This window comes from Hemitrygon akajei, chromosome 8 (assembly GCF_048418815.1).
Source record: "Hemitrygon akajei chromosome 8, sHemAka1.3, whole genome shotgun sequence".
In the NCBI taxonomy this organism is placed as follows: domain Eukaryota; kingdom Metazoa; phylum Chordata; class Chondrichthyes; order Myliobatiformes; family Dasyatidae; genus Hemitrygon; species Hemitrygon akajei.
Genome location: NC_133131.1, coordinates 24267933 through 24285237, shown reverse-complemented (window position 1 = coordinate 24285237; position 17305 = coordinate 24267933). Strand labels below are relative to the sequence as shown.

General features: G+C 40.1%; 1 protein-coding gene across 3 annotated transcripts in view; it reads right to left on the bottom strand.

Moving 5' to 3' along the window:
• Nucleotides 1-17305, bottom strand: part of LOC140731726 (ras-related protein Rab-34-like) — a 67878-nt gene that overhangs the window by 19373 nt on the left and 31200 nt on the right. For all 3 annotated transcript variants that reach the window (XM_073053449.1, XM_073053448.1, XM_073053450.1), the window contains 2 exons: nt 3232-3297; nt 2163-2264 (listed from right to left, as the gene is read on the bottom strand). In XM_073053449.1, the coding sequence (XP_072909550.1) occupies nt 2163-2264; nt 3232-3297 (168 nt within the window). The remainder of the gene's footprint in view (nt 1-2162; nt 2265-3231; nt 3298-17305) is intronic.

Below are 17305 nucleotides of genomic sequence, written 5' to 3'. Positions count from 1 at the left end.
GAGTATTCTAATACACTATTAAAATTCAGACCTATCCTTGTACTTCACATAATTTTCAGGAATGTGTTATTGCCTTTTTCTTTTGGTAGTAGTTAGTTGCAAAGATGATGCTGGACTGCCCTAGTCAAAAGTATTTTATACAGATAGCCAACAACCTATTTAACCTCAGAATTCAATAAAGTTGAACCCAATCCTGCTTTCAAAGCAAAGTGTTTCCTGCTTGGTAGCTGGAGTCCACTCAAGGGTCAATAAATCAATGGTTCATTGATCAGTCATCAATTGTAATTAATCAGAAATTATAGAAAATCAATGAGCTATCAGCATATTTTGTTCAAAGATTTATGAGCAGCATTTATGGTTTACTGAATACTTATTAATGGTTACTGAATATCAATTTGCATTGGGTATGGGTCAGTGAACACCTATGAACAGACAACTATCTCTTGATTGGGGGGGGTAGGTCACTAAATATCAATTAGGATCAATAACTATTGATCAGGGATTGCAAATAATGATCAAAGACCATTGAATACTAATTGGAGCCACCAGAGACTGCAAATTGTGGAACCTAGAACAAGTTGGAGGAACTCAGCTGGTTAGGCAGTGTGTATGGAAGCTCAAATGGACAGCAGCATTTCACGTCAGGTCAAGTCCCTTAAGCTGGACTGAGCTATAGATAGCCAGCATAAAATGTTGGGGGGAAGAGATGGAGCAAGAGCTGGTGAGGGTAGAGAGTGAGAATGGCGCTAGAAACTGAGAAATGATAGACTGAACACAACTAAATGAATTAAGTACACTAAATGGGCGATATTTGAGGGCACTAAGATTGAAATCCAAGCAGATACAGCCTGTCTGGTATACTCTGTTGATCATGGGGAATGGAAACTATTAAGTGGCTATGTCTCCTCTTAAGCAATTAATACGACGCTCTGGTTACTGAGCTGCCTGCAAGTGAACATATTTCATCTCCGTGCTTTATCAAAATCTTTTATAATTTTGAACATCTCTGTTAGGTGAGCAGTTTCAAGTTCCTGGGTGTCAAAATCTCTGAGGATCTAACCTGGTCCCAACATATCAACGTGGTTATAAAGAAGGCAAGACAGCGGCTATACTTCATTAGGAGTTTGAAGACATGAGTGTATTGGCATGCCAACAAATACACTCAAAAACTTCTATAGTTGTACCATGACAGACTGCATCACTGTCTGGTATGGAGGGGCTACTGCACAGGACCAAAAGAAGCTGCAGAGGGTTGTAAATCTAGTCAGCTTCATTGTGGGTACCAGCCTACAAAGTACCCAGGACATCTTCAGGGAACGGTGTCTCAGGAAGGCAGCGTCCATTATTAAGGACCTCCAGCACCCAGGGCATGCCTTTTTCCCACCATTACCATCAGGTAGGAGGTACAGAAGCCTGAAAGCACACACTCAGCAATTCAGGAACAGTTTCTTCCCCTCTGTCATCCGATTCCTAAATTGACATTGAATCCTTGGTCACTACCTCACTTTTTTTGATATACAGTACTTCTGTTTTTTTGCACGTTTTAGAAAATTTATTTAATATACATATACTGTAATTGATGTACTTATTATTTTAATTATATTTATTATTATTATTACTTTTCTCTTCTAGATTATGTATTGCATTGAACTGCTGCTGCTAAGTTAACAAATTTTATGTCACAAGCTGGTGATAATAAACCTGATTCTATCTTCCCTTAAATTTCTAAAGGTCAGAAATGACACTTCATTTCGTTTTGCTGCATAATTGGAGTCTAACATCATTGGTATCATGCAACCCAATCACCTTTTCACCCTTTCCCTCTTTACAGTGCCTACCTTCATTGCTTTTGCACTTTGTTTCTACATACAAGTTGAATAATTCTCTATGCTTTTTTAAACAGGTTTATCAATTTTATCATCTTCAATGATCAACATGTACAACTTCCCGCAACCTTCTTTACAAAATGCACCATTTCTCATGACTCCATATCAAATTTTGTCTACTCTGTAAATATTCCATTTCACCAAGCTGTGTGGAAATGTGCTACAATATGACCAAATGCTATTAAATAAATGCGGTGGATGAGAACAAATACTTTTTAGTAATGAAAGCTGATATGGTTTAATATTTGCAATCGACACATTCAGCTGCATACGTACAGTTGCAAACTGAAGGGGACTCCCAGTACTTCAAACCGTTCCATCTCAAAATCCACTCCAATAGTAGCTTTGTAATTCTTGTCAAAGATATCCTTACAGAAACTGAAGGGAATATGAAAAAATTTAAAAGGTATGAAAAGCATATCTCCTCATACTTTATCAAGTCAGACATAAACAGCAAGATATATAGCTGATTTGGTCAGGTTACAAGTCCAGCAAATCAGAAACAAATGTTAGCAAAATTCCCTCCAGATCAGATGAAAAATTAAATTGTTATTGAAAACTATTACTATTATTAGAAGCTGTAAATTAAATTGAACTGATTTTTTAAAAGAATTTGCATTATTAATAGTTAAAATTTTATTTCAGATTTCCAGAGTCTGCTGTTTTTCTGATTTTCATTTCAATCATGATCGTGAAATTACAGGATATTTGTAAATGTGAGAAATAGGAGCAGGAGTCGGCCATCTGGCCCGTCGAGCCTGCTCTGCCATTCAATAAGATCATGGCTGATCTGGCCACAGACTCATCTCCACCTACCTGTCTTTCCCCCATAACCCTTAATTCCCCTACAATGCAAAAATTTATCCAACTTTGTCTTAAATATATTTATTGAGGTAGCCTCCACTGCTTCATTGGGCAGAGAATTCCACAGATTCACCACTCTCTGGGAAAAGCAGTTCCTCCTCATCTCCATCCTAGATCTACTCCCCGAATCTTGAGGCTATGTCCAGTGGAAACAACATTCCTGCCTCTATCTTATCTATCCTTTTCATAACTTTATATGTTTCTACCAGGTCTCCTTTCATTCTTCTGAATTCCAGTGAGTATAATCCCAGGCAACTCACTCTCTCCTCATAGTCTAATCCCCTCATCCCTGGAATCAACCTGTGGAACCTCCTCTGCACCACCTCCAAAGACAGTAGATCCTTCCAAATCCATCTTCTTCATTGAAGTCCTTGAGGGAAAGCAATCTGTCATCCTTACTAGTCTGAACAAAATGGGACTCGAGATCCACAGCACTGTTGCATAACTAGGCATGATGCCATTATAGTATGTCCATACTCACCGGTTGATTAAACATGTCTTTCCCACTGACAGGTCCCCAACCACAATAATCTTGGAAATCTTCAACCTGAAATAAAAACACATTCATTTTATAGATCTTACAAAAACTATAGAAAAGTGCATATATGATTTACTTCTATATCTGACAAAAGCATATCTCTTCCTTTGGGGAGTCCAGAGGTATTTAAAACTGCCATATTATTGTATTCATGGCATTTTACTGCCATTATTTTTACAGAGGAGCTACTGAATTCAAAGTCAAAGTTGAATTTATTGTCACATCCACAAGTAGAGGTACAGTGGCATGCAAAAGTTTGGGCACCCCTGGTCAAAATTTCTGGTACTGTGAATAGCTAAGCGAGTAAAAGATGAATTGATTTCCAAAAGGCCTAAAATTAAAGATGACAGATTTCTTTTAATATTTTAAGCAAGATTACTTTTATATTTCCAACTTTTACAGTTTCAAAATAACAAAAAAGGAAAAGGGCCCGAAGCAAAAGTATGGGCATCCTTCATGGTCAGTACTTTGTAACACCCCCTTTGGCAAGTATCACAGCTTGTAAATGCTTTCTAGAGCTAACCAAGAGTCTTTCAATTCTTGTTTGGGGGATTTTCGCCCATTCTTCCTTGCAAAAGGCTCCTAGTTCTGTGAGATTCTTGGGCTGTCTTGCACGCACTGCTCTTTTGAGGCCTATCCACAGATTTTAGATGATGTTTAGGTCAGGGAACTGTGAGGGCCATGGCAAAATCTTCAGCTTGTGCTTCTTGAGGTAGTCTATTGTAGATTTTGAGGTGTGTTTAGGATCATTATCCTGTTGTACAGAAGCCATCTTCTTTTCATTTTCAGCTTTTTTTTTTACAGACGGTATGATGTTTGTTTCCAGAATTTGCTGGTATTTAATTGAATTCATTCTTCGCTCTATCAGTGAAATGTTCCCCATGCCACTGGCTGCAACACAAGCCCAAAGCATGATCGATCCACCCCCGTGCTTATCAGTTGGAGAGGTGTTCTTTTCATGAAATTCTGCACCCTTTTTTCTCCAAGTGTAACTTTGCTCATTGTGGCCAAAAAGTTCCATTTTAACTTCATCAGTCCACAGGACTTATTTCCAAAATGCATCAAGCTTGTTTAGATGTTCCTTTGCAAACTTCTGATACTGAATTTTGTGGTGAGGATGCAGGAAAGGTTTTCTTCTGATGACTCTTCCATGAAGGTCATATTTGTGCAGGTGTCGCTGCACAGTAGAACAGTGCACCACCACTCCAGAGTCTGTTAAATCTTCCTTAAGGTCTTTTGCAGTCAAATAGAGGTTTTGATTTGCATTTCTAGCAATCCTACGAGCAGTCCTCACGTAAAGTTTTCTTCGTCTTCCAGACCTCAACTTGACCTCCACCATTCCTGTTAACTACCATTTCTTAATTACATTATGAACTGAGGAAATGGCTACCTGAAAACGCTTTGCTATCTTCTTATAGCCTTCTCCTGCTTTGTGGGCATCATTTATTTTAATTTTCAGAGTGCTAGGCTGCTGCTTAGAGGAGCCCATGGCTGATGGTTGTTGGGACAAGGTTTCAGGAGTCAAGGTATATTTAAAGCTTTGAAATTTGCATCACCTGCCCTTCCTAACGATGACTGTGAACAAGCCATAGTCCTAACAAGCTAATTAAGGTCTGAGACCTTGGTAAAAGTTATCTGAGAGCTCAAATCTCTTGAGGTACCCAAACTTTTGCACGGTGCTCCTTTCCTTTTTTTCCACTCTAAAATTGTACAAAACAAAAATACACTAATCTTGCTTAAAATGTTGAAAAGAATGTTTCATCTTTAACATTATGACTTTTGGAAATCAGTTCATCTTTTACTCACTTAACTATTCACAGTAACAGAAATTTTGACCAGGGGTGCCCAAACGTTTGCATGCCTCTGTATGCGCAGATGCAACGGCAGAACAGTTGCAATACCAAACTATGATGCATCGAGATAGGATGCATCTGTAGATAATGTATGAGTTCTTGTTTTCCACATGGTCTTGAGCAGGGGTTTCCAACTATTTTTATGCCATGGACCATAACCATTAAGAAAAGGGTCTGTAGACCCCAGGTTAGGGACCCCTGGCCTAGAGCAAAGTGAAAAACAAGAGAAATTACATCTGATGTTGACCTGCTGTGACGGCAGGCAAACTGGAGATGATCCCTGGACTCTGGCAAGGTACCAGAAGACTGGAAAATTGCAAATGTCACTCCACTCTTTAAGAAAGGAGGAAGGCAGCAGAAAGGAAATTATAGACCAATTACCCTGATCTCAGTGGTTGGGAAGATGTTGGAGTCAACCGTTAAGGATGAGATTATGGAGTACTTGGTGACAAGAAGTCAGCATGGCGTCCTTTGGGGAAAATCTTGCCTAACAAACCTGTTGGAATTCTTTGAGGAGATTACATGTAGGATGGATAAAGGGGATGCAGTGGATATTGTAAATTTAGACTTTCAGAAGGCCTTTGTCAAGTTGCCACACATGAGGCTGCTTACGAAGTTAGGTGCCCATGGTATTACAGGAAAGTTACTGACATGCTTAGAGCATTGGCTGATTGGTAGGAGGCAGCAAGTGGGTATAAAAGTATCCTTTTCTGGTTGGCTGCCAGTGACTATTGGTGTTCTGCAGGGGTCAGCGTTGGGACCGCTTCTTTTTATGCTGTATACCAATGATTTAGATGGAGTAGATGGCTTTGATGACAAGTTTGCAGATGATACAAAGATTAGTGGAGGGCAGGTAGTGTTGTGCAGACAGGTAGGCTACAGAAGGACATAGATAGCTTAGGAGAATGGGCATGAAAGTGGCAAATGAAATATAACGTTGGAAAATGTAAGACTAATGTGCAGACTATTTTCTAAATGGGGAGAAAATTCAAAACTCTGAGAAGCAAAGGGACGTGGGAGTCCTTGTGCAGAAGATCCTAAAGATTAACTTGCAGGTAGAGTTGGTGGTGAGGAAGGCAAATACAATGTTAGCATTCATTTTAAGAGGTCTAGAATACAAGAGCAGGGATGTGATGCTGAGGCTTTATAAGGCACTGGTGAGGCCTTACCTTGAGTATTGTGAACAGTTTTGAGCTCCTTTTCTAAGAAAAGATGTGCTGGCATTGGAGAGGGTTCAGAGGAGGTCACAAGGTTATTTCTGGGAATGAAAGGGTAATCATATGAGGAACATTTGCTGGCTCTGGGTATGTACTCGCTGAAATATAGAAGGATGAGGAAGGACCTCATTGAAACCTTTCAAATGTTGAGAGACCTAGACAGAGTAGATGAGGAAAGGATGTTTTCCATGGTGGGGGAAGTCTAGAACAAGAGGGCACAGCTTCAGTATAGAGGGGTGTCCATTTAAAACAGAAATGCGGAGAAATTTCTTTAGCCAGAGGGTGGTGGATTTGTGGAATTTGTTACCACAGGCAGCTGTAGAGGCCAGGTCATTGGGTGTATTTAAGGCAGAGATTGATAGGTTCCTGATTGGACACAACATCAAAGGTTACAGGGAGAAGGCCAGGGAGTGGGGCTAAGGAAGGGAAAAAGGATCAGACATGATTGAATGGCAGAGCAGACTCGATGGGCCAAATGGCCTAATTTAGCTCCTATGTCTTATGACCCATATCATCTCTGAGCATGGAGTTGACTTACACCATAACCAACCTCTAGAAATACTTCATTAAGATTGAAGTAAGTGCTATAGGATGGTAGTCATGATGCAGGTCACCTTGCTCTTCTTGGGCACTAGTAATATACATGTCTCTTTGAAGGAGATGGGAACCTCAGACCATGCAAGTGAGAGATTGAATACTACAGCCAGTTGGTCCGTGCAGGTCTTTGGTAACCGGGCAGGTACACCATTTGGACCAGATGTCTTTTGTGTTAAGGGAATAAGGTCTCTATGAAATTGGTAGTCAAGACACTTCATGTGGATATATATTTGTTCATTAAAATAATACAATACTATTTGACCTATATTTGTCCTTTATCCTGTAAATAGGTGAAAATATTTCTAGAGAGCTGAATAACTAGCTCATTGAGTAATAATTGAGGTAATTAAACTGTCCTATTTCATTAATCAGCATGTAAATGTTCTGCTACATTTGTAAACACTATTAATCTCATTACTTGCTATTATTTTCCCCATCTTAGGGAGCGCTTGGGTCCCATATGATGCGATGATTATGGCCTTATGGAGTCACTGTTAACCAGAATTAATTTAAAAGAGTAAGGCATCCAAATGTTATGAATTGTTTAAGTCCTTAGCCCCAACTCAATGCTCCTTCACTGCTAACTGGCCACAGTTCCTACAATTTCAAGCATCTTTTCCCAAGAAGCATTCCATACTCCCTATTTCTACTACAAAGTACCCAAGCATGTGGAGAAGTGTGAATCATTTGTCATCAAATTCCATAACACTGACAGCTTCTAAGGAGTTTGGTAAATATTGACACAGATAATTCTTCCAGGAATTACAAAAAAAAATTGAGGAAGCTTCATACTATGCCTGGAATGCTTCATCTGGAAAAGTTTAATATAGACTTTGCACAGGTTGTCAAAAACAAGAAATTCTTAAATAATAACTAACATCTGAAGCTTTAATGGCTGGGAGATAAAGTGTCAGATGAAAGCTAGGAAAATAGAAATATTACACACTTCATATAGATACAGGGGATTTATCTCTGAGGTATTTGTTACATTAATAGTCATGGAGACCAAAGCAATCACCACTTCATTGCTTGTTGATTCAGTGTCTTAAACTGTCTTATTCTAATTGTGGCACTGAAACCTTGTGGAAACATGTCACACAATTTGTTGATTTTCAAAAGTAAATGCTTTTCCACTCTCGGCAATGCTTAGCATGTTTATTTTTAATTTGTAGTCAGATACATGAGAAATCAAGCTCTCACATAGACCTTCATTCTATTTAAGACTCTGTGTAGATGTTTCACTTAAAATAAAACAAAACAGCTTTTTTAGCCACCAACCCCCTCCTCCCTATTTTAACCTTTGCTCAATGAAATAACAGCTCCTGAGTTTGTATGAACAAAGCCCCAGTTACCTAGCTACACATGAACTGAAGCATATTATAGTATGTCATCAAAAATATTATGCATAGAGCTATCTTAGCAACCATGTATTAATCAAGCTTCACTATCAGAGTGAAAAATCTTTAATACTGAACAAATGTATGTACTCTTCATAAACCAAACAAATTTCTCCATAAATCACTATTTGTAAACTCAACTTGTACATTTTACAATAAGCACTATACTATTTTATTTTGTAAAGAACATTTTCTATTGTCTAATTAGTAATGGGTGCAGTAAATATCCATAATTATATAGTCAACGTATCGAGTGTTTCTTTGTACTGAGATCGAAATATTGTTCCTGCTGGGTTTCAATGAGCAGACTGAATTGCTAGCTGGTGCAGTTTACTCAACATTAACTAATCTATGTTTGCCCTACATTTGTGAAAAGAAACTTGCTTTATTTGAGCACTGAATACTTTTAAGAGTAATCGGATAACATGTATGTTAGAGAAACATACACTCTTTTGGAGGAAATGCGCCTGAGTTCCGAATCAGCATTATGGTATGACTACATACCACAGTTTCTTGTCAGTGTCACTGTAGTAATGCCATTCAGTGTGGTAAAGCCACATAGAGTGAGAATAATACTGGTTACACAGAATAGTTTTGGGCACAAAGGAAAATGGAGAAATGATAGGAAAATTGTGTTGAGGTCAAAGTTTTACAGTGATTTTACAAATGCAGCAGAACATTTACACATAGACTAATGAAATCGGATATTAAATGACCTGGTCTTACCCTCATGAATGAGCTAGTAATTCAGCTCTCTAAAACTAGAACTTTTTTCTCCCTGTTAAAGAGGATAGGGGACAAACACAGGTCAAAATCATATTAATGAATAACAAATATATATCGACATGAGGTCCACTAATTTCATAAAGACCTTATTCCCTTCATACGAAAGGCATCTGGCTCAGTAATTTTACTGAGTTCTGGTCTCATTTCTGACTTGGATTGTTAACATAAGGATGAAAATAAAAAAGAGATGGTCAGCAAAGGAGAGGAAAATGGAGATCACCAGTGGGGTGCCCTCTTGAAGTCTTGGGATACGAGTTCCTAATCTTGATATTCTGTTTGAGCACAGCTTGCCCATGTCATTTTTCATGGTCTTTTGATGAATTTGTGTCTTTTTTAAAAACACATGAGAAGCTTTAAACTGTGTCCAAAAGAACCCAAACATATTAGTCCTGGTATTATGCATTGCCATGACACACAGGACAGGGTTGGTAAAGGTAAGTGGGAGATCTGGAGCAATAATTTATGGATTATAAATCAGAAAATGTCTTACCAATGGAACACAGTGTGCACTTACTGAGACGCTGATTGTAGAAGGTTAAAGCCTGGGTTTGTTTCCCGTGTACTTATCATATTGTAACCAGGCAAACAATAGTGCAGCCAATAATCAACTTCAAATATAATGGGTGCCAGCTTGGACTTCTAGAGTTCAAGAAATCCGACAGCAATAGGGAGGTAGAAGCTGCTGGTAGGATGAGCAGGAATGAAGTCAGTGAAGCTGAACTTTGGAAATCGAGTACAAATTAGTATGTTTAGTGCATAGATAAGCTAAGGGCAACTTGCATGCGCTAAGCCTGCAAAGAGGTCATCCTTGCCCTTCTTACGATCATCCTATCTTCCATTTCCTCATCTCTTTCAGAACTTCCTCCCATACCCTCTCTCACTCATGGTTCAACATCTCCTCTTTCCCTTCTTTCTATCACCTTTTCTCACTGTTACCATCAGGTAGGAGATACAGAAGCCTGAAGGCACACACTCAGCGATTCAGGAACAGCTTCTTTCCCTTTGCAATCTGATTCCTGAATGGAATTTGAAGCTTTGGACACTACCTCATTTTTTTTAATATACAGTACTTCTGTTTTTGCACATTTTTAAATAATCTATTCAATATACGTAATTGATTTATTTGTTTATGTTTTATTTTATTTATTATTATTATTATTATTATTATTATTATTATTATTATTATTTTCTCCCTCTGTTAGATTATGTATTGCATTGAACTTCTGCTGCTAAGTTAACAAATTTCATGTCACATGCCAGTGAGAGTAAACCTGATTCTGAATCACCAGTACTTAACTCTGGCTATTTGGTCACAAGAATCCTGGTCTATCAAAATCTAGTCCCAGGCTTTCACCACATTTCTATTTGTGCCCGTTCCAATGGACACTCTTCTGGGATGGCAGGTTGTTATATAGAACATAGAACATTACAGCACAGTACAGGCCCTTTGGCCCAAAATGTTGTGCTGACCTTTTAAATTACTATAACATTAATCTAATCTTTCCCTCCTACATAGCCCTCCACTTTTAAAAAAATCATCCACGTGCCTATCTAAGAGTTTCTTAAATTCCCCTAATGTTTCTGCCTCTATCACCACGCACTCACCACTCTGTAAAAAAAAATCTTAGTTCTCGCATCCCTTTATACCTTCTTCCTATCACCTTAAAATTATGCCTTCTTTCATTAGCCATTTCTGCCCTGGGACAAAGTCTCTGGCTACCAACTCGATCTATGCCACTTATCATCTTGTACACCTCTATCAAATCACTTCACATCCTCCTCCTCTCCAGAGAGAAAAGCCCAAACTTGCTCAACCTATCCTCATAAGGCGTGCTTTTAAATCCAGACAGCATTCTACTAAATCTCCTCTGTACCCTCTCTAAAGCTTCCTTACCCTTCCTAGAACAGAAGAGAATATTCCATGTGGTCTAACCAGAGTTTTATACACCTGCAACTTTACCTCGCAGCTCTTGTACTCAATCCCCTGAGTAATGACGGCAAACACACCACACACTTTCTTAACAACCCTATCAACTTGCAAAATAACTTTGAGAAATCTATGGACATTGACCTCAAGATCCCTCTGTTTCTCCACACTGCTAAGAATCCTGCCATTAATCCTGCATTCTACCTTCAATTCAACCTTCGAAAGTGAATCACTTCACACTTCTCTGGGTTGAACTGCATCGGCCACTTCTTAGCCCAACTCTGCATCCTGTCAATGTTCCATTGTAACCAGTGTTTCAATGGGAAATGGGACCAGTATAAACTGGATGGTTTACAGTTGGGCAAGGCTGGGATCAATGTCCAAGGGCAACTGTTTGTTAGTGCTTTAGGGAAGGGAATATGACAGGGGTATGAGAATCCAGGGAAAAAGACAGGGAAGAAATGCAGAAAGCACAGTGAAAGTTAGAAAGAACGCTAAAATTACTAGATTCTAAAAAGGTTGATGAGTGTAAGGGCACTATCTGAGTGCCCGTAATTTTCAAAACATGGTCAGTGAACTTGTGGCACGAATCAGTACAAAGGGGTCTGCTATGCTGACCATTACAGAAATGTGGGTGCAGGGTGGAGACAATTGGAAATTAAGTATCCAAAGGCATCAAATAACATGGAAGAATAGGCAGGAAGGTAAAGGATGTAAGGTAGTGCTCTTAATCAAGGATAAGATCAGTGTGATAGCGAGAGACAATATAAAATCTAAGGAGCAGAATGTTGAGTCCATCTGGGTAGAGATTAGGAATAGTAAAGGGGGGAAAAAAATCATCTGTAGTTGTCTATAGGCCACAAAATAATAACCTTGCAGTGGCACGGGCAATAAACCAAGAAATACCTGATGCATGTAAGAATGTAACACCAGTTGTCAAGGGGGACTTTAACTTGCACAGAGAATATAATAAACATTTTTATAATTATATAAATTGGAAAAGGCTGGCTAAAGATAACACAAGTCCTTTGGAAGATGAGGAGGGGGTAACGTGGAAATTATGGATGATTATTTTGTGTCAGTCTTCTCAGTGGAGGATATGTCTAACATACCAAAGAGAGACGTTATGGATGCAGTTGGAGGTGAGGACCTCAGTACAATCACTGTCATTAAAGAGGTAGGCCTAACAGTAGCCAAGTTCCCTGGTCCTAATGAGATGCATCCCAGAGTACTGAAAGAAATGGCAGAAATTATAGTAGATACATTTGTGATATTTACCAAAATTCTCTGGACTCAGGGCAGGTCCCAGTGGATTGGAATACAGCAAATGTTATGTTACTATTTTTTTTTTAAAAAAATAGGCAAAATAGAGGTAACTATAGGCCAGTTAACTTAATGTCTGTAACCAGGAAAATGTTTGATGTCATCACTATGCTATTATTAGGTTGTTCGCCCGATCTCTCATTTTTTTTTTCTTTTGTGTACATGAGAGGGGGATTTGGGGGCTGATGTGCTTGTTCTGTTCTAGTTCATTTTTTTGTGCGGGGAGGAAGGATTTGGTGGGGGGGGGTGGTTGATGATCATGCTGCTGTTCTTTTCTTTCTTGATTTCGTGGCTATTTGGAGAAGAATAATTTCAGAGTTATATACTTTGATAATAATAAATAAATGAACCTATTATTGAGGGAACAGAACAATCTCAGAGGGCATTTTCATCATCTGCTCAATGATGCTTTAGAAAGAATATCCCAATAATTAAAAGACCACTGTCCCTGTTCGCTTGACTCAGGCTCAGTTTAGAAAGATCCAGCTGCTGGAGGAACACAGTGGGTTGAGCAGAGTCTGCTAGTGGGAGGGATTGCAAGGAATTGTCCACATCTCGTCAAAACCATGCATCAGAATGCTGCCTGACCCACTGATCGTTGCTCCAGAATCCACCATCTGCTCTCCCTGGTGTCTCTATTAAAATCATCCAGTAAGCAAACAGCATTTTAGAAGCAACACACACAAAATGCTGGTGGAACGCAGCAGGCCAGGCAACATCTATAGGAAGAAGCAACGTCGATGTTTCGGGCCGAAACCCTTCGTCAGGACAAACTGAAAGAAAAGATAGTAAGAGATTTGAAAGTGGGAGGGGGAGATGGAGATCCGAAATGATAGGAGAAGACAGGAGGGGGAGGGGTGAAGCTAAGAGCTAGAAAGGTGATTGGCAAAAGGGATACAGAACTGGAGAAGGGAAAGGATCATGAGACGAGAGGCCTAGGGAGAAAGAAAGGGGGAGGGGAGCACCAGTGGGAGATGGAGAACAGGCAGAGCGATGGGCAGAGAGAGAAAAAAAGGAGGGGGGAATAAATAAATCAGGGATGGGGTAAGAAGGGCAGGAGGGGCATTACTGGAAGTTAGAGAAATCAATGTTCATGCCATCAGGTTGGAGGCCGCCCAGACGGAATATAAGGTGTTGTTCCTCCAGCCTGAGTGTGGCTTCATCTTGACAGTAGAGGAGGCATTTTAGATGGTTAGGCTCCAAAGTCAGCAGCCTGGCAGTGAGAGAGGATGGAAGGCAACAATGGGGGCCTATATGAGCCACTAATCACCCACCCTAGGGAAGCCATTGACTCTGCACCACAGTCACTTGGCCTAACCAGTTCCAGCTGAAACATTCCTGAAGCCTGATCCACAGGGAGACAGCAACCTTCACCAAGAAACTGCGGCAACACAAGTACCCCCTTCCCAAGTTCCATTAACATTTTTAGTCCTGATGAAGGGTCTCAGCTCGAAAGCTTGACTGTTTACTCGTTTCCATAGATACTGTCCGACCTGCTGAGTTCCTCCAGCATTCTGTGTGTGTTGCTTTGGATTTCCAGCATCTGCAGATTTTCTTATGCATTGCACTTTATCCTTTGTTGTGAACTGATGATCACCCTGCTTTATTGGAGTCTATCAGCTCCTTTCCTTCTTTATACCCTAGTTCTTCTTTCCAACCACACTCTACCCTTAGCAAGTCTTTCACTTTATCAATCAAATTGGTTCTGCTGTGATATACTTCACGGGATTTGGGGTAAACCTATTTTTATGTTTTAAATTCTTTTTAATTTCCTTTGGTTCTCTCATTTATTTTTCTTCTTTATTTTTTTAAATTGGTAAACCTATCCACCAACATAACTGAGACTATTGACTTCAACAAAAAGTCTTTTGTAGCTCAGGCAAAACTTGCGGAACAAGAATCTGAGTTGATGTTTCAGATCTGATGCAAGGTCAATGACCTGAAATATTAACTCTTCTTCTCTCTGCCCAAATGCTCCCTTACCTGCTGAGGGCTTCTAACATTTTTCAGTTTTTGTGTGTGGATTATCAGCACATGCAGTGATTTTTGCTTTTTGAGGCTTTAGTAGGAGTAGCCCTAGAGGAGAGTGAATTGTCAGCAAATACTTGTGCTTGGCCCCAGAATGCTCACAGCCTGTGGCCGATCCTGTAATTGGCCAAGTACATAGCAACAGCGTCTAAAGTATTAGTTTTCTCCAGAACAAGCCGACTGAACAATGATTGATATTTCAAGAATGTTAAAATTCTTACATTGTTGTTAGACCCATCCCCCACCAATGGAACATGAACAGGTATAAACATGCAGACAGAATAAATGACTATTTTGTTCCCTTTTCATCATAAAGTCAATGAGCAGGATTAGGCCATTCAGCCCATCAAGTTTCCTCTACCATTCAAACATGACTGATTTATTTTCCCATTCTCCTGCCTTCCCCCAGTAATCTTTGGTGCCTTAACTAATCAAGATCCTATCAAACTCTGCTTTCAATATACCCAATGACTTGGCCTCCAAAGCCATCTGTGGCAATGGATTCCACAGATTCATCACCTTCTAGCTAAAGAAATTTCCCTTCATCTGTTCTAAATGGATGTCCTTCTATTCTGATGCTGTACCCTCTAGTCCTAGACTCTCCCACTGTTGGAAACATACTCTCTCCATGTCCAATTTAGGCCTTTCGATATTCACTATGTGTCAATGAGATCTGTCCTCATTCTTCTAAACTCCAGTGAATTCGGGCCCAGAGCCATCAAACACTCCCAATACATCCACTCTTTCATTCCTGGGATCATTCTTGTAAACCTCCTCTGCATCCTCTCCAATGCCATCACCTCCTTTCTTAGATATTGGGCACAAAACTGATGAGGCCACACTCAGGTTCAAAGAGCAACAACTCATATTCTGTGTGGATAGCCTCCAACCTGAGGGCATAAACATTGGTTTCCCCAACTTCCAGTAATTTCTCCCCTTCTCTATTCCACTTTCCCTCTCAATCACCTCCCTCTGGTGCTTCTCCTCTTTCCCTTTCTTCCATGGGCCACTATCTTCTCCTATCAGATTCCTCAGCCCTTTACCTCTTGCACCCATCATCTCCCAGTTTCTTACTTCATCCCCACTCCCCCTCACCCCACCTTCTTATCTTGGCTTCTTCACCCTCCCCGTCCAGTCCTGAAGAAGGGTCTCAGTCTGAAGGATCAACTGATTATTCCCCTCCATGGACGTTGCCTGAACTCCACCAGCACTCAAGATTTCTTGCATCTGCAGAATCTCTTGTGTTTGTTACACCGGAAACTGTTCTACAATTTGATAATGGCAGCTCTCAATAAAGGATCAACTTTATTCAAATATATTTTTACATGTATTAGGAATCCACTGTGGTGTGCTGGCACAACATGCAACAAAAAATCAAGAACATTCAACAATTATAAACAATAACAAATTATATCAAAGTAGATCGTAAAATGCAGATATGTAATAAAATGTTCATAAATGCAATCAGTAAGAACTAATGTGTATTGACAATGCAAACACTATTATTAAAAAATGGTTTCAAGGGTTTTAAAGATGGCACTCGTGAACTTCAGCAACTTCTGACTGGTGGCTAATGAAACAAGGAAAACAACTAAATACTTCATTAATCACACTTTTACAGGCAAATGGAACTGCCTGGTGGCGCAGTGACATCAGTGCCGGACTCCGGAGCGAAGGTTCCCGAGTTCGAATCCAGTCAGGCCGCTCCCAGACACGCTTTCCATCCATGCCGGGTTGAGTGTTGAGCTCGCAACTCGGCCTCATAAAAAAAAAACACTGCATTGTGAGAAGGACGTGGGGGACCACTCACAGAATCTTTCCTCCAAGCCAACCACTTGAATCAAAAGAGGTTGCTGAGGCTCTGCTAGAGTATGGCACCCAAAAAAAAAAAAGCAAGCAAATAATCATTGCAAGTAATAGTCTGTAACTTCCCTTTGGACTTGAAGACAATTCGACATGGCAGAACAGAGGCCTGTTGCTGAGAGCGAGGAGGACCCGAAGTTCGATTAATTTAAGCGCCATGCCAAAGGCCGAATTGAAGTGGGAAGGTTCAAGCACCAGAGCATATTGATTAGACTGAACTCGATGTCTGGACATTGTGCCGTGCCAAACTGGAAAGGTTGGTTAAATGCCGAATCAAGGCAGTAAAATCCAGGCCCCAGAGCGTAACGAGGCGATTGAACCTGATGTTTGGATGTCGATTTAGGCACCAAGACAGCTTGAGAAGGTCAGCGTGCTGGGGCTTGAGACGAGCGGTGGGCCGGTTCAGATCGCTGCTCCATGAATTTACTCGGCTCTGCACTGAACTATGGGACTCTCTTGCAGTCTTCAATTCAGAATGCTATTTGCTTTTTTTTCTTCTCTGTACACTGTGTGTTTGACAGTCTTTGTTTTTAATATATGGGTAGTATTTTTTGGGTTTCTTTGTTTCGTGATACGAGTTAGGAAATGAAGCTCTAGGTTGTATAATGTATACATATTTTGATAATAAATGTTCTGTGAAAGTTTTTGAACTGGAAAGGATGTGCTATTGTTAGCTCTCTCTAGGTCTGAGCGCAGAAATACCAAAGAAACTCACAGACACGACTACTCGCTTCTCACCCGAGGCTGTGGATACTTCTAGTGCAGGGTGTCCCTGCCCCTCTAAATCGGAGTCATATGAATGCTTAGCAGGGCCCCCTGCAGGGGCTACTCTATTCAGTTCCTGGTTTAACTTCAGTCCCTTTCACAAATCTCTGAAAATCCTCAAGAATTGGGAGGAAAATCTCAAACCCAAACCATTGTTTGTTGGGAGCTGCTATCACCAGGGTTAAAAATCCCAGGGGAAGAGATGCTGAATCTTCTCCATCAAACTTAATCTGTTTTTGCTGAGACACACACTCAAGGATC